This window comes from Gopherus flavomarginatus, chromosome 7 (assembly GCF_025201925.1).
Source record: "Gopherus flavomarginatus isolate rGopFla2 chromosome 7, rGopFla2.mat.asm, whole genome shotgun sequence".
Taxonomy (NCBI): Eukaryota; Metazoa; Chordata; order Testudines; family Testudinidae; genus Gopherus; species Gopherus flavomarginatus.
In genome coordinates, this window is record NC_066623.1 from 94,703,395 (window position 1) to 94,728,438 (window position 25,044).

A 25,044-nucleotide genomic window follows, 5' to 3' on the forward strand; every position below is an offset into this window, starting at 1 on the left:
TCCCTGCCCCCATGTAAAAGGGAGGCTTGAGGTGCAGGGCTGTCCCTTTTAAACCCTGCATTCCCAGAGGATGTGTCACCGACCACACTGACCCTTTTTCAAGTTTTCACCTCCCTCCTGCCCCAGCTATAAATCACCATTTCCTTCATTCGGCCAACCAGTCAAGTACTCCCAAGGTGTGGTGCAGTCATTTCTCTTAGTTCAGTGTGCAACAATGAGCAATTTACTTTAGATGAAAAACTATATTTGAAAAAAGTCACAAATGTTTTTCTAATATGTAATGCAATATATTAAGAATAATAATTCAGTACAGTGGCTTAGTTATCTTCATAGAGGGCTATATATTTTTACGGAATAGATACAGAAAAGACTTTCAGTTAACACTGAACTTTGGCTTCTACTACTTTTGATTCTGCAGATGGTAAAATTGACTGCAAATTAGATTCTGAAATATATCTTCATAATATTTTTCAACTGATTAGTTTCATACAGTTAGCAGCAACCCACCCTGTTGCATTCAGCTTGCAATTTTGTAGCAATCTCAAGCACTGTGTTCAGATCCCCAGTGTAAAGATGCTATCAAACTCTTTCAGTGTATATATTTTCATTCTGTAGCTGTGCTTTGTACTCATTCAAAAGAATTAGTCTTTAATTTGTAGAGGAAGACTTTCAAAATGAAGTTTAGAAAGAGAGGAGTTTGTCACATTCATTGGGGGTATATCTACATCTTAATGTGCAGGGAGTTACTTGCAGAGCTCCAATTAAATCGCTTAGTATACCCCATTGCACATTATTTTTTTTGTAATTGCTTCTTCAATAAACAATATTTGTACAAAACTACAGTAGCATACTATAAACCAACTATAGTAGTTTCAATCATTAACATACTGCTGATCCACTTCCATTTATTTTGATGTAGTTGAAATATGCTTTATATTTGGTTGTTGTCTAGGCATGGCAATCTGATAGGAGCTATGCTTACATAAATGGTGAATATTGTACAACATAAAACTTAGAAATGATAAATAAGATGAGCATAAAAAGGAATGGTACAATTATATATTTAACTTAATTTTCAGTCTTGTGAAATGGCACTAAAAATAGTTAAAGGAAAAGAATTTTTCAAATATTTTACCAAATGAGGAGAAACTCATTTTGGAAGAAAAAGAAGAATAATTTCATACTAGATAGCATGTACCTCTATCCCGATTACTACTGGATGGAATCTGAATTGTTAACATTTCTTAATAATCTGACAGTTAAGGGAGATTCCCCTTGAGCTAAGTGATAGGGAACTGTGATTTCTGGAGCAGAAGGAACTGAGTTCTAGCCTGTTGTCATCAGAAGTGGTCATGGGGTTTACTTCAGAGATTATTGAAGTCCTCAATAGCCACAGATCAGCTACAATTTGAAAATGCAGACTTAGAGAGGGAGGAGATGATAATGAAGTTCTCTATGTGTGAACCTTTTCATTGCAAGCTTTAAGGAAGATTCCCCTGTATTTGGAGCCAAAGTAAACTTGGTTTCTGAATTTCTAAATGACTTGCAACTTTTTAGGCCCATGTCTAATAAGTTGTAGTTATTCATAGATTCATAGTCTCTAGGACTGGAAGGGACCTCGAGAGGTCATCGAGTCCAGTCCGCTTCCCTCATGGCAGGACCAAATACTGTCTAGACCATCCCTGATAGACATTTATCTAACCTACTCTTAAATATCTCCAGAGATGGAGGTTCCACAACCTCCCTAGGCAGTTTATTCCAATGTTTAACCACCCTGACAGTTAGGAACTTTTTCCTAATGTCCAACCTAAACTTCCCTTGCTGCAGCTTAAGCCCATTGCTTCTTGTTCTGTCCTTAGAGGCTAAGATGAACAAGTTTTCTCCCCCCTCCTCATGACACCCTTTTAGATACCTGAAAACTGCTATCATATCCCCTCTCAGTCTTCTCTTTTCCAAACTAAACAAACCCAATTCCTTCAGCCTTCCTTCATAGGTCATGTTCTCTAGACCTTTAATCATTCTTGTTGCTCTTCTCTGGACCCCCTCCAATTTCTCCACCTCTTTCTTGAAATGTGGTGCCCAGAACTGGACACAATACTCCAGCGGAAGAATGACTTCTCGTATCTTGCTCAGAACATGCCTGTTAATGCATCCCAGAATCACGTTTGCTTTTTTTGCAACAGCATCACACTGTTGACTCATATTTAGCTTGTGGTCCACTATAACCCCTAGATCCCTTTCTGCCATACTCCTTCCTAGACAATCTCTTCCCATTCTGTATGTGTGAAACTGATTGTTCCTTCCTAAATGGAGCACTTTGCATTTGTCTTTATTAAACTTCATCTGGTTTATCTCAGACCATTTCTCCAATTTGTCCAGATCATTTTGAATTTTGACCCTGTCCTCCAAAGCAGTTGCAATCCCTCCCAGTTTGGTATCATCTGCAAATTTAATAAACATACTTTCTATGCCAATATCTAAGTCATTGATGAAGATATTGAACAGAGCCGGTCCAAAAACAGATCCCTGGAGAACCCCACTTGTTATACTTTTCCAGCAGGATTGGGAAACATTAATAACTACTCTCTGAGTAGGGTTATCTAGCCAGTTATGCACCCACCTTATAGTAGCCCCATCTGTAATAACCTTATTCCCAGATTTGGACCTTAGCGTCCAAAATATGGGGGTTAGCATGAAAACCTCCAAGCTTAGTTACCAGCTTGGACCTGGTACCTGCTGCCACCACCCAAAAAATTAGAGTGTTTTGGGGCACTCTGGTCCCCCTGAAAACCCTTTCCTGGGGACCCCAAGACCCAAATCCCTTGAGTCTCACAACAAAGGGAAATAATCCTTTTTCCCTTCCCCCCTCCAGGTGCTCCTGGAGAGATACACAGACACCAGTTCTGTGAATCCAAACAGAGTGAATCTCCCTCTCTGTTCCCAATCCTGGAAACAAAAAGTACTTTCCTATTCCCCCAGAGGGAATGCAAAGTCAGGCTAGCGATCCAACACACAAATCTCCCCTTGATTTCTTCCTCCCACCAATTCCCTGGTGAGTACAGACTCAATTTCCCTGAAGTAAAGAAAAACTCCAACAGGTCTTAAAAGAAAGCTTTATATAAAAAGAAAGAAAAATAAGTACAAATGTTCTCTCTGTATTAGATGATACAACACAGGGCCAATTGCTTAAAAGAATATTGAATAAACAGCCTTATTCCAAAAGAATACAAATCAAAGCACTCCAGCACTTATATTCATGCAAATACCAAAGAAAAGAAACCATATAACTTACTATCTGATCTCTTTGTCCTTACACTTGGAAACAGAAGACTAGAAAAAAAGAAACTACTTCTCCAAAGCTCAGAGAAAGCAGGCAGGCAGACAAAGACTGAGACACTCAATTCCCTCCACCCAAAGTTGAAAAAATCCGGTTTCCTGATTGGTCCTCTGGTCAGGTGCTTCAGGTGAAAGAGACATTAACCCTTAGCTATCTGTTTATGACACGCCCCCCAAATTGCAGACAGTGGGGAAGCTCACTGGCGGCGATTTCCTTCTAGAACTGGAAAATAAACAGATTAATACAACACATACACCTTTACATATACTCCTAAGTATATAACTAACAGACTTCTACATTTTAAGAACACTTTTTAACTACTGAATTCTGGGAAACTCTCACGGGAGAGTGCATCAGCTACTTTGTTAGAAGCTCCTGTGATGTGTTGAATTTCAAAATCAAAATCTTGGAGAGCCAAACTCCAACGAAGAAGTTTCTTGTTGTTCCCCTTGGCAGTATGAAGCCACTTTAGTGCAGCATGGTCAGTTTGTAGTTGGAACCGCCGTCCCCAAACATATGGGCGTAGCTTTTCCAGGGCGTACACAATGGCATAGCATTCCTTTTCACTGACTGACCAGTGACTTTCCCTCTCAGACAGTTTCTTGCTGAGAAACACGACAGGATGGAAGTTGTGATCTGTTGCTTCCTGCATGAGCACTGCTCCTATACCACGCTCAGATGCATCTGTGGTTACTAGGAATGGCTTGTCAAAATCCGGGGCCCTGAGCACAGGGTCAGACATGAGCGTTGCCTTAAGTTGGGTAAAGGCCTTTTGACACTCATTAGTCCACTTAACTGCATTTGGCTGGGTCTTTTTGGTCAGGTCGGTCAGTGGGGCAGCGATTTGGCTGTAGTGGGGTACAAATCGCCTGTAGTATCCGGCCAAGCCTAAGAAGGATTGGACCTGCTTCTTGGACCGTGGGACAGGCCACTTTTGGATAGCATCCACCTTGGCCTGTAGGGGGTTTATGGTTCCTCGACCCACCTGGTGCCCCAGGTAAGTCACTCTGTTTTGGCCTATTTGACACTTTTTGGCCTTAACAGTTAGTCCTGCCTGCCTGATGCGCTCAAAGACCTTTTCCAGGTGTAGTAGGTGTTCGGGCCAGGAGTCTGAAAAAATGGCCACATCATCGAGGTAGGCAACTGCAAATTCTCCCAGTCCAGCTAGTAGACCATCTACCAGCCTCTGGAAGGTGGCGGGTGCATTTCGAAGGCCGAAAGGAAGGACATTGAATTCATACACCCCCGCATGGGTGACGAATGCTGACCTCTCCTTGGCAGGTTCATCTAGCGGTACTTGCCAGTACCCCTTGGTTAAGTCTATTGTAGAGATGAACTGGGCACGTCCCAACTTTTCCAATAGCTCATCGGTACGTGGCATTGGATAGTTGTCCGGACGAGTTACAGCATTTAGCTTACGGTAGTCCACGCAAAAGCGTATTTCCCCATCTGGTTTGGGTACCAGAACCACTGGAGATGCCCATGCACTGGTAGATGGGCGGATTATACCCATCTGTAACATGTTCTGGATCTCCCGTTCTATAGCAGCTTGGGCATGAGGAGACACTCGGTAAGGTGGGGTTCTGATTGGGTGAGCATTACCTGTATCAATGGAGTGGTATGCCCGTTCAGTCCGTCCTGGGGTGGCTGAGAACAATGGGGCGAAGCTAGTGCACAGCTCCTTGATTTGTTGCCGCTGCAGACGTTCCAGGGTGGTTGAGAGGTTCACCTCTTCCACGCCACCGTCTTTTTTTCCGTCGTAGTAGACACCGTCAGGCCACTCAGCATCATCTCCCTGGACTGTAAACTGACAAACCTGTAAGTCTCTGGAATAGAAAGGCTTGAGAGAATTAACATGGTACACTTTAGGCTTTAGTGAGGAATTGGGAAATGCTATGAGGTAGTTTACAGCTCCCAGGCGCTCTTGGACCGTGAAGGGCCCTTCCCATGATGCTTCCATCTTATGGGCCTGTTGCGCCTTCAAGACCATAACCTGGTCTCCTACCTTGAAGGAACGTTCTCTGGCATGTCTGTCATACCAGGCCTTTTGCTCTTCTTGAGCATCCTTTAGGTTCTCTCTAGCAAGGGCTAAAGAGTGTCGGAGGGTGCTTTGTAGGTTGCTTACAAAGTCCAGAATGTTAGTTCCTGGAGAAGGCGTAAACCCCTCCCATTGCTGCTTCACCAACTGTAATGGCCCCTTAACCTCGTGACCATACACAAGTTCAAATGGTGAAAACCCTAAACTGGGATGTGGTACAGCCCTGTAGGCAAACAGCAACTGCTGCAACACTAGGTCCCAATTATTGGAGAATTCGTTGATGAATTTTCGTATCATGGCCCCCAAAGTTCCATTGAACCTTTCAACCAGGCCATTGGTTTGATGGTGGTATGGGGTGGCAACCAAGTGATTCACCCCATGAGTTTCCCACAGTTTTTCCATGGTCCCTGCCAGGAAATTAGACCCTGAATCTGTAAGGATGTCGCAGGGCCAACCTACTCTGGCAAAGATGTCTGTTAGGGCCAGGCACACAGTGTTAGCCCTGGTGTTGCCTAGAGCGACTGCTTCTGGCCATCGGGTAGCAAAGTCCACTAAAGTCAGTACGTACTGCTTTCCTCTGGGCGTCTTTTTTTGGGAAAGGGCCCAGAATATCCACAGCTACTCGCTGAAATGGGACCTCAATTATGGGGAGTGGCTGGAGAGGGGCCTTGACCTGGTCTTGAGGCTTACCCACTCTTTGGCATACCTCACAAGACCGGACATACTTGGCAACGTCCTTGCCCATCCCCTCCCAGTGGAAGGACTTCCCCAACCGGTCCTTGGTTCTGTTCACCCCAGCATGGCCACTGGGATGATCATGGGCTAAGCTTAAGAGCTTCCCCCGGTACTTAGTTGGAACCACCAACTGTTTTTGCGGCTGCCATTCTTCCCGGTGTCCACCAGAAAGAATTTCCTTGTATAAAAGTCCTTGGTCTATAACAAACCGGGATCGATTAGAAGAGCTGAGAGGCGGTGGGGTGCTCCGTGCCGCCACCCAAGCTTTCTGAAGGCTATCATCTGCTTCCTGCTCAGCCTGGAACTGTTCCCTTGAGGCTGGGGTCACCAGTTCTTCCTCAGACTGTGGACTTGGGTTTGGTCCCTCTGGAAGCGATGTAGGTGATGGGGTTGTTTCCGTTGCTGGTGAACCGCTCTCCGCTGGTGCACCTGAGGGTATTTCAGGCTCTGGCTGAGCCTTTTGGGTATGGCTGTCTTTTGCTTCTGCCAGTTCTGGCTCGCTGGCGCCCTCTGGCGTTGAGTTTGAAGATGGGGTTGCACTTGCTGGTGCTGGTTGCTGTTCCAGTTCCGGGCCTGGGACTGGAGGTGCTGTGGCTGTTTCAGTGGTTGGCATGGAATCCGGGTCCACTACCTCTGTCTGGGTCTCTGGTAACACAGACGGGGCCTCTGTGGACGGCTCAGGAACAGGAATGGGTCTGGAAGCTTGCCTGGTTTGGCTACGTGTAACCATTCCCACTCTCTTGGCCCGCCTCACCTGGTTGGCCAAGTCTTCCCCCAGTAGCATGGGGATAGGATAATTGTCATAGACTGCAAAAGTCCACATTCCTGACCAGCCTTTGTACTGGACAGGCAGTTGAGCTGTAGGCAAGTCTACAGCTTGTGACATGAAGGGGTAAATTGTAACTTTGGCCTTTGGGTTGATGAATTTGGGGTCAACGAAGGATTGGTGGATAGCTGACACTTGTGCCCCCGTGTCTCTCCACGCTGTAACCTTCTTTCCGCCCACTCTCAAATTTTCCCTTCGCTCCAAGGGTATTTGAGAGGCATCCGGGCCTGGGGATCTTTGGTGTGATGGTGGTGTAATGAATTGCACTCGCATGGTGTTCTTGGGACACTTGGCCTTGATATGTCCCAGTTCATTACACTTAAAGCATCTTCCATCTGATGGGTCACTGGGCCGAGGTGAGTTACTGGAGACTGGTGAGGTTGAAGGGTAGGGTATTTGTGGCTTTACTTGGGTGGTATGTGGGGTCTTTGGCTGTCCTCGGTTGTAGGGTTTATGGTCTGTGTGCCCCCTGGGGTAATCGTTCCCCTTGACAGTAGCTTTTTTGCTTTCTGCCAGTTCCATCCATTTGGCTCCAATCTCCCCCGCCTCAGCGATATTCTTGGGGTGTCCATCTTGTATGTACCGTGTGATGTCTTCAGGAACACCATCCAAGAACTGCTCCATTTGTATGAGGAGGTTCAGTTCTTCCAAGGTTTGAATGTTGTTTCCTGTTAGCCAGGCCTCATAGTTTTTTGCAATGTAGTAGGCGTGTTTGGGAAATGACTCCTCTGGTTTCCACTTTTGGTTTCTGAAACGCCGACGGGCATGATCTGGGGTTATCCCCATCCTGTATCTGGCCTTGGTTAGAAAAAGTTTATAGTCATTCATTTGGTGCTTAGGCATTTCAGCTGCCACCTCTGCTAAAGGTCCACTGAGCTGTGACCTCAATTCTACCATGTACTGGTCTTCGGGAATGCTGTACCCAAGACAGGCTCTTTCAAAATTTTCCAAGAAGGCCTCGGTGTCATCACCTGCCTTGTAGGTGGGAAATTTCCTGTGCTGTGGAGCAATATTTGGCGCCGGGTTGTTAGGGTTGGCTGGCACAGGCAGCCCAGCTTTTGCCAACTCCAGTTCATGTTTTCTCTGTTTTTCCTTCTCTTCATTCTCTTTTTGGTGCTTTTCCATTTCTCGGCGGTGGGCCAACTCTTCTTCTTCTTGTTTCCTTCGGTGGGCGAACTCTTCTTCCTCTAGTTTTCTTTTGTGTGCTGCCTGTTTGATTTGTTCTTCTCTTTCTTTCATCTCCATCTCTTTTTGTTTTATTTCCAGTTGTCGCCTGTGTTCAGCTTCTTTGATTTGTTCTTCGGCCGCAATTTTTGCCTTAGAAGTCATGATTCCTGTTTTCTGGTGTTGGGGTGCCCTCCGGTGTTTATCTTCTGAACTGCAGGTTCTCTGTTGCCTCCTGAAGTCTGCCTAGCAACAGTGCCTTTAGCTAATTTTCCTTTTCTCTCTCTAGCTAATGTTCAATGAAAGTAAACCTGAAAAACCACTTTATTTGCATTCATATAGTGCTGGTATGACTCTCAATGGGAGTGCTATTGTGTGACAAAAGACTGTTAATAGTCTGGTAATGGCTTCTTGCTTACCATGCAAGCCACAAACTGCCAGAGAGAGCAGAAAAAAAAAAATTCTCTCTGGTTCCCCTTCAAAACCAAACTGTTCCTCTCTGCTAAAAAGCCCCTAGCAGAGAAGAGAAAAATATAATATTCCTACTGGCTTCTGGATTCTGTCTATTCCCAACCGCTGCTACACCATGTAATAACCTTATTCCCAGATTTGGACCTTAGCGTCCAAAATATGGGGGTTAGCATGAAAACCTCCAAGCTTAGTTACCAGCTTGGACCTGGTACCTGCTGCCACCACCCAAAAAATTAGAGTGTTTTGGGGCACTCTGGTCCCCCTGAAAACCCTTTCCTGGGGACCCCAAGACCCAAATCCCTTGAGTCTCACAACAAAGGGAAATAATCCTTTTTCCCTTCCCCCCTCCAGGTGCTCCTGGAGAGATACACAGACACCAGTTCTGTGAATCCAAACAGAGTGAATCTCCCTCTCTGTTCCCAATCCTGGAAACAAAAAGTACTTTCCTATTCCCCCAGAGGGAATGCAAAGTCAGGCTAGCGATCCAACACACAAATCTCCCCTTGATTTCTTCCTCCCACCAATTCCCTGGTGAGTACAGACTCAATTTCCCTGAAGTAAAGAAAAACTCCAACAGGTCTTAAAAGAAAGCTTTATATAAAAAGAAAGAAAAATAAGTACAAATGTTCTCTCTGTATTAGATGATACAACACAGGGCCAATTGCTTAAAAGAATATTGAATAAACAGCCTTATTCCAAAAGAATACAAATCAAAGCACTCCAGCACTTATATTCATGCAAATACCAAAGAAAAGAAACCATATAACTTACTATCTGATCTCTTTGTCCTTACACTTGGAAACAGAAGACTAGAAAAAAAGAAACTACTTCTCCAAAGCTCAGAGAAAGCAGGCAGGCAGACAAAGACTGAGACACTCAATTCCCTCCACCCAAAGTTGAAAAAATCCGGTTTCCTGATTGGTCCTCTGGTCAGGTGCTTCAGGTGAAAGAGACATTAACCCTTAGCTATCTGTTTATGACACCATCTAAGTTGTATTTGCCTAGTTTATTGATAAGAATATCATGCGAGACCGTATCAAATGCCTTATTAAAGTCTAGGTGTTCCACATTCACCGCTTCTCCCTTATCCACAAGACTTGTTATCCTATCAAAGAAAGCTATCAGATTGGCTTGACATGATTTGTTCTTTACAATTCCATGCTGGCTATTCCCTATCACCTTACCATGTTCCAAGCGTTTGCAGATGATTTCTTTAATTACTTGCTCCATTATCTTCCCTGGCACGGAAGTTAAACTAACTGGTCTGTAGTTTCCTGGGTTGTTCGTATTTCCCTTTTTGTAGATGGGCACTATGTTTCCCCTCTTCCAGTCTTCTGGAATCTCTCCTGTCTCCCATGATTTTCCAAAGATAATAGCTAGAGGCTCAGATACCTCCTCTGTTAGCTTCTTGAGTATTCTAGGATGCATTTCATCAGGCCCTGGTGACTTGCAGGCATCTAACTTTTCTAAGAGATTTTTAACTTGTTCTTTTTTAATTTTCTCTTCTAAACCTACCCCATTCCCGTTAGCATTCACTATGTTAGGCATTCCTTCAGACTTCTCGGTGAAGACTGAAATAAAGAAGTCATATTAAATATTGAAACATAGTGTGAAAACAAATAACTAACGAACGTACAACTCTCTATATTTTCATTCTGATTATTAATCTTTTTCTCCCTTTGGTCATTCACAGATGTTATTTGGAAGATGGAGCTTCAAAAGGTGCCTGGCTGAACCGGTCAAGTATTATTTTTGCAGGAGGTGATAAGTGGTCAGTAGATCCTCGAGTTTCAATTGCAACAGCAAATAAAAGGGAATACAGTCTACAGATACAGGATGTAGATGTGATGGATGACGGTCCATACACTTGTTCTGTGCAGACCCAACACACTCCGAGAACAATGCAGGTGCACTTAACTGTACAAGGTACGTGTTTTAACCAATTGCACAGCATTATTAGTAATTTATTGAAAAAATCAGCATTTAAAGTTAAATATATTCTCTGCTTAATTCACAGTAACCTTGTGATCAGAATGCATCCTCTAGAATGTCGGGTTTAATTTTATTGTATTTATGTTCCATCACCTCTTCATGGATTTTGGACACCATAATGATTTCACTAACTTATGAAATCAAGGTTGGATTTTTTTTCTATAATATATATGCTCTAGTTATAACAGGAGTTAATTCAGGGAAGTCCGATAGCCTGTATTATACAAGTGATCAGACTGGATGATCACAGTGGTCCCTTCTGGTCTTATAATCTATGAACTTTTCAGCACAGCTCATGCAAAATCCTCAGCTCTATTGCCTTGTTTAGGTAGATAGTGAACTACCTACTTCTATTCATTTCCCTTTTAAATTCAAGCCATGATCATGAAAATGAATGTAACCTAGATGATGGGCATCTGAGCATGTTTTAGACAGCCACTCATATTGCCTCATGATCTCATGACATATTGCCAGGACCTCATATATTGGAAAAAAAATTCTGTGACCTTTTCAACCATATGAAAGAACTGTGGTAAGTTTTTTTTTTAATGTTACATTCAGTAATTATTGTGCACAGCCTTTTGTACAAGATACACTAGTTTTAATGCTAGTTGAACAGTCCTGCTTTTCTCTCAGTACATGTGCATTTAGAAAGTATGGTGGATCAGAAAGCTATTGTGTTAGATAGAGACTGACCCAGTATAGGCTGGAGTTGTTCAAACACAACTCAGTCTTATGGATAGATTATCACTATATTGATGCCAAAATTAGCTTGATTTCATTCCTGCATAAGTGGTACTTATGTCAAGCCATTGTCCTGTAAAAGTGAGCTCTGTGGTTATTCTTTTGTGGCCTTTAAATGAGGTATTGGTCTCCTCAAAATGTGGTTACTCTTGATTACTTGCAGGGATTCATTTATTTTCAGATACTATTTTATCTTTTCTGTTATTAGAGGGGATATGTCAAGTAGTTTATGTTTTAAAAAATATGATAAACATCTTTATATTATAATTTTAAATTAATAATTGTCTCATCAACAAGCCAGACAGGTGATGCTCAGACACAGAAAGTTTATACTCCAGTAGTTGATGTGGGATTACTGTAGTTTTGCAGTTACTTTGTTTTCCAGATCTCAGAAATGCATATAGTAGGTAAGGTAAAAACCAGGGCCGGCTCCAGGCCACAGCACGTCGATTGCGTGCTTGGGGCGGCATGCTGCGGGGGAGGTGCTCTGCAGGTTGCCAAGAGGGCAGCAGGCGGCTTCAGTGTACCTCCCACAGGCGTGCCTGCGGATGCTCCACCGGAGCCGCAGGACCAGCGGACCCTCCGCAGGGACGCCTGCAGGAGGTCCACCGGAGCCGCGGGACCAGTGAGCGGCAGAGTGCCCCCCGTGGCGTGCCGCCGTGCTTGGGGCGGCGAAATGGCTAGAGCCGGCCCTGGTAAAAACCTTAATCATATGATGCTGTTTATAAATGTAATTATTCATTGAAATTGATTGGCATTGAAGCAGTTTTTCAGTTATATAAGTTCTAGAGGGACAAACATCAGTAAGTCAAACAGGGTCAAGTCAAGCAGTATGTAGATGTCAGAGAAACAATTGTCCTTAAGTAGAGATGATTATCTGTATGCTAAAACAAGCTGTCTCACACATTTTTATTCAGATTTTAGTAGTTCCTGTCAATGCATGCTTAGATACATATTTTAAAAATATTATTTGCATGATAAATTTTCAAGCCAAGATAAAGTAAATTATTGAAAGAGTACACAGTTCTCCAGAAAGCTGAGCATCCAGAGTTTGCGGCTATGCTGGAGTTAGAAACAACAATGGGAGCAGAGGCTGGTAGTTGAGGGGGTAGGGAAGGAGAAGAAAGAAGGAAAGAAAGAAAGAAATTCTATACCACAAGTCAAATGCTGCTTTGTTTCATTAGTGCAGTACCCATTGACTTGCATGGGGAATATCAAATGAGAACAGAATTTGGCCCAGTATTACTCCTTTTCAATAAATTCAGTAAATGAATAACAGTCACCTGTAGCTACATAGTCATTTAACTTCATGTGTGTTACTAGTTTGGTTTTTTGCTTCTTTAAGAACTTATACATAGATTCCCAGCCCTCCTCTGCACCCATTGCACTGCCCAGGTAGCACACAGAGAAGAATCTATTATGCTTGGTATCCCCTTTGAGGGATCAAGTCCCGACTCCCCAAGAAGTGTAGAATTGGTATACCAGCCTCCTGTGTCACCTTGCCTCCATGTCCTGTGTAGGGGTATGTTGGGGCAGGGAGGGTGCATGGCAGGAGATCACTTCAGCCATCTCAAGCTTGTTGACAGTCTCTTGGAGACTACTGCCATCTGACATAGGCTAGAGGAACTCCCAGGCTGTATTAACCTATGCTGTGGTGGAATGTGGCAGAGAATCGTAACTCTGATCAGCTCTATGATATACTACCCCATCTGCTGCAGCATAGAATGTAGCCCCAAATATCTGAAAGCACAGGAATTACGTATGATAAAAAGAAATAAACCTGAGTGAAAATTATTTCTAACATCTGTGTATTGTTCTCTCTGAGGATGCAAAAGCAAGGGAAGAAAGTATGTGTCTCGTATGAGATGTATCTGGTAAAATTTCAGACAATGTCAGTATAATATTAAAAAAAAAACTTGACAAATTTCTTTACTGTGTTGACAGTTGAAAATAGAATAAATAAAAACATCAGTGAAACAGTGTATGTGTATACACAAATACAAATACCAAAAACTTTGTATCTTTGAAGTGACCATGTCTATTGTCTCCAGCAGAGGTAATATGTGTATATCTGTCAATTTGTTGTAGGTCTTCCATGTGGCTCCTAGTATTCTGCCTTATCATCATTTTAAAATACATAATCATGTGCTAAGTTCAGGGAGGGTTTATTGCCTTTGCATTTTAACACTGATGCCAAATATAGTTGGAGAGAAATATTCTCATTTCCCTTATGCTAGCAAGGTGCATTCCGCAATACAAGAAGGCACAAGTGTTATATGCGAGCTCTTCAAATGGTATGGGAATAAGAAGAAGCCATATAGTCTTTACCACAAACTGTGTATGAAAATGAATACTGTTTTTGAAATTCATGAGTAAAAAGACTTTTATTTAAAACTTCTATGGTACAAAATCAAGACTCTTGGTTGGCTGTTTATTGTTGTTTTTGTTTGTTTGTTTGTTTTAACGTTATTATGGAAATGACTGGACTTACTTCAGCCTCTGTGGCAATATATCCCAATGAGCCTCCATGGGGAAAGGAGGCAGAGGACAATAACAAAGGCCCTAGATAACACCCCTCCCCAGTGCTTCTGAGGTGGTGGGTAAAACAACAAGCAGCTCATTGAAATTCATTTGCTTTCCATCTCTGCTCCCACAAAAGCCCTAATGAGACTGAGAACAGGAAGTAATTACCGATGTTGCTACATGCCTAGACAGCAGACCCTAGCTTTCCTCTACTGTTCTCTCAGCATTCAGCTAAGCTACAAGTGTATATGTGACCTGGCTCCATGATGCTCTCAGTGGATGTCCAACAAAATTTAAAAGAATTCAGGTATTTCATTACAGCACCTCAATTGTGGTGTTTGCAAAGCCATGCAAACAAGAATTAAGTGACTAAACTAGACTGAAAGAAACATTTGTCAAATATAGAAATGAACTATTGTTGAAAGGACACCCTTATAGTGAAGGCAAAAAACAATTTTTTTTTAACATAACAATCCACCCTGTTTTCTTTAACCTGCATTCTCACAGAAAATAATAGCTAAGAGGCCTGGCCTAATCCTGCAATTGGAGGCTTTTACTATATCAACACTGCAGGACTAGGATGTGAGCAGTGTGAGTCTGTAGAGGTGTAGCAGAGCACTGACTCACCACCGTGGAGCCTCCTGCTCCAGCCTCCTGCTGGCCGTCTTGGGAATTAGCTCTCTCAGCCCTGAAGTGCCGTCTGTGGGCCAATGTCTCGCCCTCTGTTACCTGCCCCTCTGCAGTCCCTTTATCTCCACAATGTGTAGGCCCCACGTCCCTCCCGGACCACGGTGCCCCTTACCTTGGGGTGCTGCCCCTCACTCAGGGAACCCCACTTCCCTGAGCCCATCTCACCTCAGTGACCCACTGCCAGTCTTCATCTAGCCCCTTTAGTCAGGGGCAAACTGCAGTCTGGAATGGCCACTCATCATTGGCTAGGGGGTTGGACCTGCTGCCTTTCCCTGCAGCCCCAGTATCTCCTTAGGCCTTCCTGTCAGGTCTCAGCCTGGGAGGTTGCCAGGCCTGAGGTCCCCAGATTAGCCTGTCCCTTCCCCAGCACTGCTTTATTGAAGGTACCCTGTGTTCTGAGGCAGCCAGTTCTGTCCCACCCCAAAGCTGGAGTGAGACTGCCTGCCTCCTAGCTCACAGCCCTCTTTATGCCAGCACTAACGGGCCCGCATTGGCTGCTACCTGCCTTCCCCTGATTGGCTCCTCGGGGCAGCCCTTTCCCAGAGCTGGTTTTAACCCCTTTCTTTCCGGAGCAGGGTGCTTACCCCGCTACAAGAGGTAATATGTATTGTACTGTTCCAAAGTAAAGAATCCCCTGCTTTGATTATTTTTATAATTGTTAATGCCCTCAAACAAGGAACTGAAAAACAAAGTTGAAAACTAATTGCACATAAAACACATAAATGAAAGCTTTAAATTAATTAAGCTAACAATCTGAAATAATGAATCAATAGTGAAAAATATGCCTAATTATTAAGCAAAGGCATTTATATCTTCAAAAATGCAAAGTGTAACCTAAGGCTTCAATTTATTAGTGTTTGGTGTAATCATCATTAACATTTTCAGTTGAATTTTTAATGAGCAAACTAATATAAAACAGAATTTAAAATGGCAATCTTTAATACTCCGGATAGTATACTCAAATCCTTTACAAATACTGTATGTGAAATCTGTGTCACACTAATTACTTTTAACCAGTGCATCTTTGAACCCAACAATGTCATGCTGTAGCTTTGAAAAAAACAAGTGTATTTATTACATAAAGAACCTTATTTTATTAGTAGGGACAAAAACCTTTGAATCCTCTGAATTGATAGCTAAGATAGGTTTTTTTATAATATTTGTTGTATGCAGTTGTAATGAAAATACTTCTATAACTGCAGTCATCTGAGTTCAACTAAAACTTTTATGGGATTTATGTACTGTGAATCATGCCATATTGTTTGCATACAACTGGATTCGCAATGGTAACTAGTGGGTTAACTTCTGCATTGAAGTAAAGTAGAGGACAAAGTAATTGCACATATCCATTTTACTTTACGTGCCTGTGCACCAAATGCACAGTTGTTGGAGGATTTCCTCTCAGCAGTGCTAGTCGAGGCAGCATATGCTCGCTCCATGCTGCTGCGTGATAGCATACAGGGCAGAGCCTCCCTGACCTCCTCCTTACCACCTGTGACAGCTGTCATATTGTCTAGTCTTGCCATCACATGTTTTTCACAATGTATCTATTCTGTACATAGTTGATACTTATTTAGCTATAGTTTTGGTGTTAGGTAGTTTTTAATATTGTTTCCTTCTAGAGTGGTGTTACACGTTCCAGTTCCTTTTGTTGGGTTCTGGTACTGGGGCCAGAGCATGCATCAGTTACTGGGTTTTGCCCCCCGTCATTCCTGCAAAAAGCCAATCGCAGTAAGTGACCTGCACTTCAGGGTGGCCAGACTTACATTTCTACTGATGGAGGCAGCTCTGTGTTCACATTTGGAGCCTTCCCACTCAGAACAGCTGCTTTGTTTAGGTGCACTCCTGCTATGTTCGCTGAATCCTGACAGCAGTCTTCCCAAGTACCAGGGAAGGAACACCACAAGTTGCCTTCATAGGACTCAGCATCTAGGAGAGGAAACTCTAGTACTGAAGTCCAGCAAGCATGCGGACAAAGGAAGTAGAGTGTTTCGCGTATATGTAAATATATAGTAAAAGCTGTTTTATCCAGCATGTTGGGGGAATGGAGGGTGCCTGTACATGAAAAATCCCAGTAAACTAAACAGGGAGGGAGTTTGAGTGCAAGAGGGGGTGCAAGGTTGGGGCATGGGAGATGGTGAGGGGCGCAGGTTCTGGGAGGGAGTTTGGGTGCAAGAGGGTGCTTGGAGCAGGTGGTTGGCTCAGGGTGCTGTATCCAGGGGTGCTCACCTTGGGTGGCTCTCCAAAAGCTACAACCTGTACTGGCTGCTCCTAGGCAGAGATGCATCATCCATTGCCCTGAAACTGTGCTGGTCAGACAAACAAATACACATTCCTTTGTCTACTGTTGACTGGGCTTATACTTTGCTTACCAAACACATTTTAAGATCACAATTCTAGCACATATTCATAACTCTTTGTACACACCCCATATATACATCACTCAAGAATATTAATGATCAGTGAGTCATTAGTTCTTCAATGATATATTACATACCACTTATATCATGACAATTACGTATTAGGCATAGTGAGTATATCAGGCCTGACAAGAGTTGTAGACACAAAGTAATGAATCCTCAGTGGGCCTCTGTATCACATACCTCAGCCACAAAGAGGAGACACTTTGGGGGTCAGCAGCAACAATACTGCTGCTTCTACAGATATTGCTAAGCAAAATTCTCCAGATTTGGTGTGCTGGGTGTGTGCATGTCTGAGTGGATTACAGATCTGCACCCACATCTCGAAGAGCAATGGTTACAATATAGATAAGTAACCATCTTTTATCACAGCCACATGACAGGTAGGTCAAGTGGCTAAATCAGTCTCAAGCCTAGTGATAAAAGAGAAGTTTCCAGTGAGCCAAAAGAGGGGATAGTGAGTGGATACTTGAAAGAAGTCTGTCTGCATGAAAAGAACAGAATGAATAGAGGCCGGCTCAGAGAACCTGATTGAAGTCAGCAGCTGGCCTGAGTTATCAACAGAGACCCTAGAAGGACAGTGGAACTCCTGGCTTAAGGAGGGAACAAGGGTTGGACCTGACTAATTGTTAAAGACTCATTGATATGCTTTAAGAGACTTAATAAATGAAACCCCTCACAGAGGGAATCTCAGTTTAAAGTATTCTGGCCTGGGAGTGACTTCCTACAGAAGCCAAACAGAGAGTAGAGGGCAATGCACCTGCAGGGTGACGCTATTCCACAATGGATTATCTTGAGGGACGTTTGTCAGCCACAGGGCTTTTTTATTCAACTCTCACTCTCCATTTATTTGATGACTTGACTGTGGCAAGACCGCATTAGACCAGTTTGGCCTGCAGTTTCCCAATCCTGCTTTTTCCTCAAACATCAACTTGTGTGACAGAAGGCAGATGCCAACGGGTAGGGATCTACTTATTCATGGGTTTCCTGAAGGAGTCATTTCCTTTTTATTTCCTCCATTGTTATGAAGGTCCATAGGACCAGTGGAACTTTAGAAAACTCTGTTTGTACGTCTAGAAATCACAGTGAACAATGGAAGAGTGAACAAAGGGTGGCTTTAATAATTAATTAATTGCTTTAAAAAAATAAAAGGCCTATTCAGATAATCCACATAATTTTATTAGAGTAAACTATTTATATGTTACTATAAATCTATTAAACATGCACAGTTGATTTTTAAAGAGAGTTTATGATGAAAAGATAGTTCTTGCTAAACCATGCCCTTACTCTCATAGCTGCTGACTTTTACAAGCACAGAACATGCTTACCGGGAATGTGCTACTCACTGATTTAAACTTGCTGTCTCAAATACATTTCTTTAATTAAAAGGCTTATAGAGCATCTAAATGGCCATTTTGAAGGAGAAAAGACCTATAGCTTTTCCATCTCTATTCCACAATTGTCAGCTTTCCGTATTTATTTTTATCTTCTTCCATTTCAGAGTTGTCCAGTATATTTTCTGGCCTTCATCCAACTATCAGTAGCTTGCATCTGTGGCCAGCACAATTTCTTTTTGAATGTTGGGAGCTTGTGTTGCTTTTCTTATTCAGCATTGGTGAGCTGTTTGATAATCATCTAAAATTGAGACTTTTTCTTTTGGCTTTAGTAAGTAGTAGTGAAGTCTTTGTAAAAGAAGACCTTGTTCTGTGTGAATATGTTTGTTAATTGTCCACTGTATCTAACTTTCCATACGTGGCCAAGCTTCTGAGGAAGGTGAGGCAATATAGATGCAGTAACATCTGGATAGAAAGGATATATATGATAAATTGTTTACACAATAGGTATGGTCATATTGGCTGATGTTTTCAAAGAAGGAATAGCAGGGAAATAATATCTTAAATTAATGTTGGATATGTTACCTCTAATAAATAGACTTTCAGATCTGGATGGACTGGCCTGACTCCAGAACATGTACCCAGGATCTTTTCCGTACAAAGACTCTACCCCTTATTCTGTATGAAAAGTAGTTAGGCCCCCAAATCCCATTGAAATCACCCTTATTCCATAGTCTCCTTTGGAAATCCCAGCCATCACCTTGTGACAGTTTTGAATGATCTGCTCAACACAGTGAAGTCTGTGACACAGCAGATAATCAAGATCCTGTTAAAGTTACTGAGAAGCAGGGTAAACACAATAGGAAAGCTCTGCAGTACTATTTGAAGGGAAGATGTGAGTTATGGCTGAAGGACCTAATTTTTTTTCAGATAGCATAAGGAGTAGCATTCTCTGCACTCAAAAGATCCTGGATACATGTTCTGGAGTCAGGCCAGGCCAGTCCAGTCCATATCTGAAAGTCTGTGTATTAAAGGTAATATATCTAGCATTAGTTACAGATATTATTTCCCTGCTTTTCCGTTTTTTCCCTTCAGTTCTTCTACTTGTTCTCTTTTCAGTTATGACAGCCCAGAAGAAAAGAAATGCATGTCAAGCCATTTTTCAATTTTGTGATGCCAAAAAAACCTCCTGTCAAGTCTGACTGCATTAACATGCCACTCAGCCTCTCTGTTCATTAGAACAAATTAGATTTGGAAATCTTTTAACTTTAAACAAACTCTCTGAAAACCTGACATATAGTAACAGCAGCAATTATTTTCTTCATCCTTTTTATATTGCATGGGTTTTATCCCATGTAATGACAGACTAATTGCAGAAATGTTGGGAAAACTTTCAATGTCAATTAAAGTAACCTCAACAAAAATTCAACAGCAATTGGAACCAGGAGCATTTTATATCCTAAATAACAGCCTTTATATCAGACTTCACAGCTGAGTACATTAGAAGAAGGTAGACCTGAAGAAGAGATCTATGTAAGCTCGAAAGGTTCTCTCTTTCACCCACAGAAGTTGGTCCAAAATAAGATATTACATCACACACTTAGTTTCTCAAATATTTTGAGATCAACATAGATATTAGAAGACAGCAAACAATCTTTATAATGGCAATTAATAACGTAATGAGTATAAGTAAGGTAGATCAGGACCAGATCAATCAGGTAGCTGCAAGGAGCACTATTTAGTCAAAACCAGAGTTTCTAGGTTTTGGCCATCAACATTCTGAAGCTTAGCACTTGCTGTTCAGACTTTCCAAATTTTGCAGCACTATTCATACAAAACTCATAATGCTGACTAGTATTTAACCCCCTTCAATTTTTTTTCCCATTTAGGCTATCAGCTGCATGCCCTCTTATATTCTGTGTTTTATACTAGCATGCAAAATCCGTATCTTTTTTTAAAAATGCACACAGGATCAAATATATCTTCTGCAAGATGTGTGTGTTCCAGTTGGTTAGCTATACAAGGCACTTGATCCAACCCCATGTATTTCTGCTCTGTTACAGTCAGCCCATTCCGTTGACACTTTCAAGCATCTTTTGATTTTTTAAATCACTTTCGTACATGGAATTCTCCTTGTGCTTCCTTCCTCTTTCTTTACTTCTAGTGTCTTTGTTTGTTTATTTTTGCTTGCAGTATGGATAATGTGGGGCAGAAGTTCCATTGAAAAGAATCTTAACTAAGGCCACGTCCAGACTAGGAAATAAAATCGATTTTAGATACGCAACTTCAGCTACGAGAATAACGTAGCTGAAGTCGAATTTCTAAAATCGAGGTACTCACCAGTCTGGACGGGGCGGCATCGATGTCCGCGGCTCTCCGCGTCGATTCCGGAACTCCGTTCGGATTGATGGAGTTCCGGAATCGATGTAAGCGCGCTCGGGGATCGATACACCGCGTCCAGACTAGACGCGATATATCGATCCCCGAGCAATCGATTTTAACCCGCCGATGCCGCGGGTTAGTCTGGACGAGGGCTAAGACAAATCACTTAGAAAATGTAAACTGAAAAGGCAAGGGACTTTGGAAAAAAATATTTTTCTATAACGATGTATAATATATAATGTCATTATCTTGGGAGAGAGTATTTCCCAGAAATCTCACTGTCTCCCAGAGAAGATCTTCCTCAAATGCTGGCTTAGGTATATCTATACTGCATTTAGACACCCACAGCTGACCTGAACCAGTTGACTCAGGCTCACGGGTCTCAGGCTAAGAGGCTGTTTAATTGAGGTACATAGATTGCGGGCGACTCTCTCACCTCTCAGGGTCCTAGAGTCTGGGCTCCAGCCACAACCCTAACATCTCCACTGCAATTAAACAGCCCCTTAGCCTGAGACAGCTGGCACAAGCCAGATACAGGTTTTCAACTGCAGTGTAGACATATCTGTAGCATATTAGGAGGACAGCAACCAGGTACCACTATTAGCAGTTACAGGGTGTTGTACTCCGTGTAAAATCTGGGGTTATTTTAATTTTTTTTTAAGTTGTATTTGAGGGACCACATCTGGGCCAAGCCTAAAAACCACATTGAAAAGGATATAAAACCATCTTAAAGATTCAACTGAAAGTCCAACTATCCTGTGTGTGTTTCCCTTTTAATTTTAGTAAATTTAGCGCTGAGGAAAGCTGCTAGCCTGACAGCTCTGTAAAGAAGAAAAATCCCGTATTTATGCACTGAACTGGCACAGCAGGAAAAGCAGCCCTTGAAGCTTCCCCACAGCTTCTCAACCTCGATCTTGAGCAAGAATCTATCTCTTGGTTCTATCTCCATTCCAATTCAATTCTTGGTCTCTGCTGAGGCTTCCACCTAGTAACAATTATTACTTGTACAAAGGTGGCTTTATGCTGTGGATGACTGTCAGGTACAAAGTGAGATCAACCACTCATTATATACAGTCCTCTGCATAGTCATCAGAAGGTAGACATCGTTGCCTTGGGCTCGCATTTAAGCAGCAACTTAGAGATAAAAGGTGAACTAACCTTTGTTTGTGTAGTTTCCCTTCAGAGCAGTGTGGGCATCAGGGTTCAGGTTGGCTCGTGCCTGGCTTCAAGGATGCAAACATTTTTTGAAAGGATGTCTCATATTTGCACTGAGAGTAAACTCACCCTCCATATTCTCTGGTAAAAAAGGCAAAGATATGAGACTTACACATTTATAAGGAATGACTTTGATCTCGGGATAGATCTGTTTGAAATAACGGAGACTCTTATGAACCTCAAGTAGCTAATTGATGCTATAGAGCTATATATCCTGTCTGCTGAATAGGGTTCATAGGGATGGCATAACTAAATTATTCAGAAGCAGCTTTAGTGTTTGTTTCTAATTTTTCAGAACAAAAGAATGAACAATATTAAAAGCAATGTGTGCTATTGGGGGAAAAATAATGAAAATAAAAAGCAAAAAAGAGATACAAAGTGAAAGCAAAATCACTTAACCAAAGTGCTAGTTCTCCCTTTATGTTGCGTATGGATAACTGGCAGCAGAGTCTAAAACACAAAATATTAGAAACAGAAGATATTTTTTAAAGCAAAGTTCCAGTCCTTTAAAATGGTGTTACATGGTGAATTCCATTGAATAACAATGAGTTCTTGTATAGGAAAAAAAAGGGCTTTCCTTTCCTTCAGGGCAGGAAGAATTTGAAGGCTAGGAATTATATGCTACACATTAGAAATTAAAGAAAATAAAGACTCAAGCCTTATCCCAAACTCTCAGTGACTTCACTGGGAGCAGGAACAGGTGCCAAGATTACAAGATCATTGATGATGAAATCCTACTCTCCAAAAGAGTTCCCTGGGTGAATTTCTCTGTTGCACTGAGATCTTTACATACAATCATTCCAAACTCATTTTGAATCTTCTTTTGTGTGCCATTTTTGCCTGATGTTCTTGATCTGGTTCAGTGAGGAAAAAGTAAATTTTTAATGGGATACTATACAATTGCCTCATACCATTTGACTTGGTACTGCACAAAATTTTGATTAAGAAATACAAAATTCAATTGATGCACATTAAATGGATTAAAAACTGACTAACCAATATGTCTCAAAATGTAACTCTAAACAGGGGAACATCATTGAGTGGATGTGATTCTAGTGGGGTCCGGTTCATTGATACCTATGCCAAGATATCAATGACCTGGAAGAAAACATAAAATAGTCATTGATAAAGTTTACAGAAGACATACAGGTTGAGGATGTAGTAAAGAGGACAAGAGAACAGGTCACTGATATCAAGTGATCCAGATTCTTTTACAAGTTAGGTACGTGCACACAATATGCATCTAAAAACAAAGAATGTGGGCCATTTTTACAGAATGAGAGACTCTATCTTGGGAAGCAGTGACTTTGAAAAAGACTTGGTTCATGGTGGAGGGGTAATCAGTTGAACATGAGCTCCGAGTGTGATGTTATGGCCAAAAAGGACTAATGCGTTCCTTGGATGTATAAAGAGGGCAATCTCCAGTTAACATTATTTCAATGACCTTATTAAAGGGAAGTGAGACGTAGCAGTAATTAATTACAAGTTTAGAAGGAGGTCTTAGTCAATTCAGTCTTCATCAGAGCTAGATGCTAACTCATGAACTGATGATTTAAATGATAGATTTTCTATTACCAAAATCAGAAAATTAAATTGTCATAGATCCTAGCGAGTACCTCTTCCTGACCAACCAGTAGGGCTACTGTGAAGGGAGTCCAAGCCTCTGTGCTCTGGATCCCCCAAAGAGTGTTAAGCTTCTAGACTGTCAACAGGCTAAACCACTGGTTCCTCCTTTGGCCTCTGGCACATTTCCTGAGCACTGACTCTCAGTCTGCTACCCTTTCTCAGAAATGGAGCTCCTTGCCCCACCTGCCTTGGACCCATCAAGCCCTTGGGAGCCATCTGGGTCCAGGAAGGCAGGCAGGCAGGCAAGATATCCTGTCTTCATGCAGGCTGTTGCATGCTAGCTTGTCCTCTCCCTCTTGGAGCCCTTTCCCACCTTCTGCGACTTTTCTCTCTCTGGCCCATGCTGCTTCTTCCTGTCTGGCCCCTGTTCCTCTGTGTTTATTTTAACCTGCCCTGTTTTGTTCTCCTCCTAGTGACTTCCAACTGCTCCTACCTCCCCCGCCCCCAGATGAATCAGCTAAACTGTTTTTTTCTAAGGATGCAGCTACTTTTTACATAACCTTTGGGTGAGGTTTAAGTATCATTGTTAACTGTAAGTTCTTCCCATTGTATCTGTCTGGAGTGTACATGCTACAGGCCCTGGCTGCAATGGTGGATCCACATATATGTGGGCACTCATAAAACAGCAGTTTTTCATAATACACCTTCACAATATCCATCAGAATTCATTACTTGCGCAGACATAGCCCCAATTTAGCACAGAAATACCTCGTACCATTGTGTATTCTACAAATGAAGCTCTGAACAAAGGACTGAATGATCTACCAAGCTGTGGATGTGTTCCTGAGGGACTTTCAAACCAGCAAACTCACCAATACTGCTATTTTGGGTAAGAGCCGACCTAATAGTGACCTGGCAATGTGGCTGGCCCTTTGGTTCAGAAGACCATTTTGTATAGTGAAAAGAGTTTTTTAAATAACTTCTCACTGTACTGGACCTAGGTGCTGATTAGGAGCCAGAGAACTGGAATGCAATTAGGGGGCTGTGTGATTTCTTTTTTTTTAATTATTTCTTGATAACCAGTGTGGGATATCAGAAGCATAGGCACCTACTCCGTGGGTGCTCCATGGCTGGAGTACCCACAGAAAAAAAATGTTGGTGGCTGAGCACCCACTGGCAGCCCCCCTATCAGCGCCTCCCCTTTCCCCCAGCACCTTCCGTCTGATGGCGGACCCTGCTGATCTGCGCATCCACCTCCCTCCCGGCGCCTGCTGCGGATCAGCTGTTTTGCGATATCTGGAGGTGCTGGGGCAGGGAAAGGGGGAAGAGTGAGGACACAGTGTGCTTGGAGGGAGAGGCAGAACTGGGCAGAGAAGGGGTGGAAAGGGGCGGGGAAGAGGCAAGGTGGAGGTGGAGTGGGGGTGGGGCCTGGGTAGAAACCGTGGGGAGCCCCCCTGGCAGATTAGAAAGTCAGCACCTATGATCAGAAGTACAGTCTGTGACTGGTTGGTGAGTTTAACTTCAGTGTTAACCCCCAGTTTTGGGAATATCTGCTCTCCCTTTTGCAGCCTCCCCTAACCTTGGCATCTTCGGTGAGGGCTATCCCA

The 25,044-nt window shown here is 42.6% G+C and overlaps 1 protein-coding gene across 4 annotated transcripts in view; it reads left to right on the plus strand.

Moving 5' to 3' along the window:
* The window catches only part of NEGR1 (neuronal growth regulator 1), a 740,339-nt gene that overhangs the window by 268,367 nt on the left and 446,928 nt on the right, over window positions 1–25,044 (plus strand). For all 4 annotated transcript variants that reach the window (XR_007775344.1, XM_050961067.1, XM_050961069.1 and 1 more), the window contains exon 2: window positions 10,265–10,497. Coding sequence is in view for 3 of the 4 variants with exons in the window: in XM_050961067.1 (XP_050817024.1) it covers window positions 10,265–10,497 (233 nt within the window). In the remaining variant the exon portion in view is untranslated. The remainder of the gene's footprint in view (window positions 1–10,264; window positions 10,498–25,044) is intronic.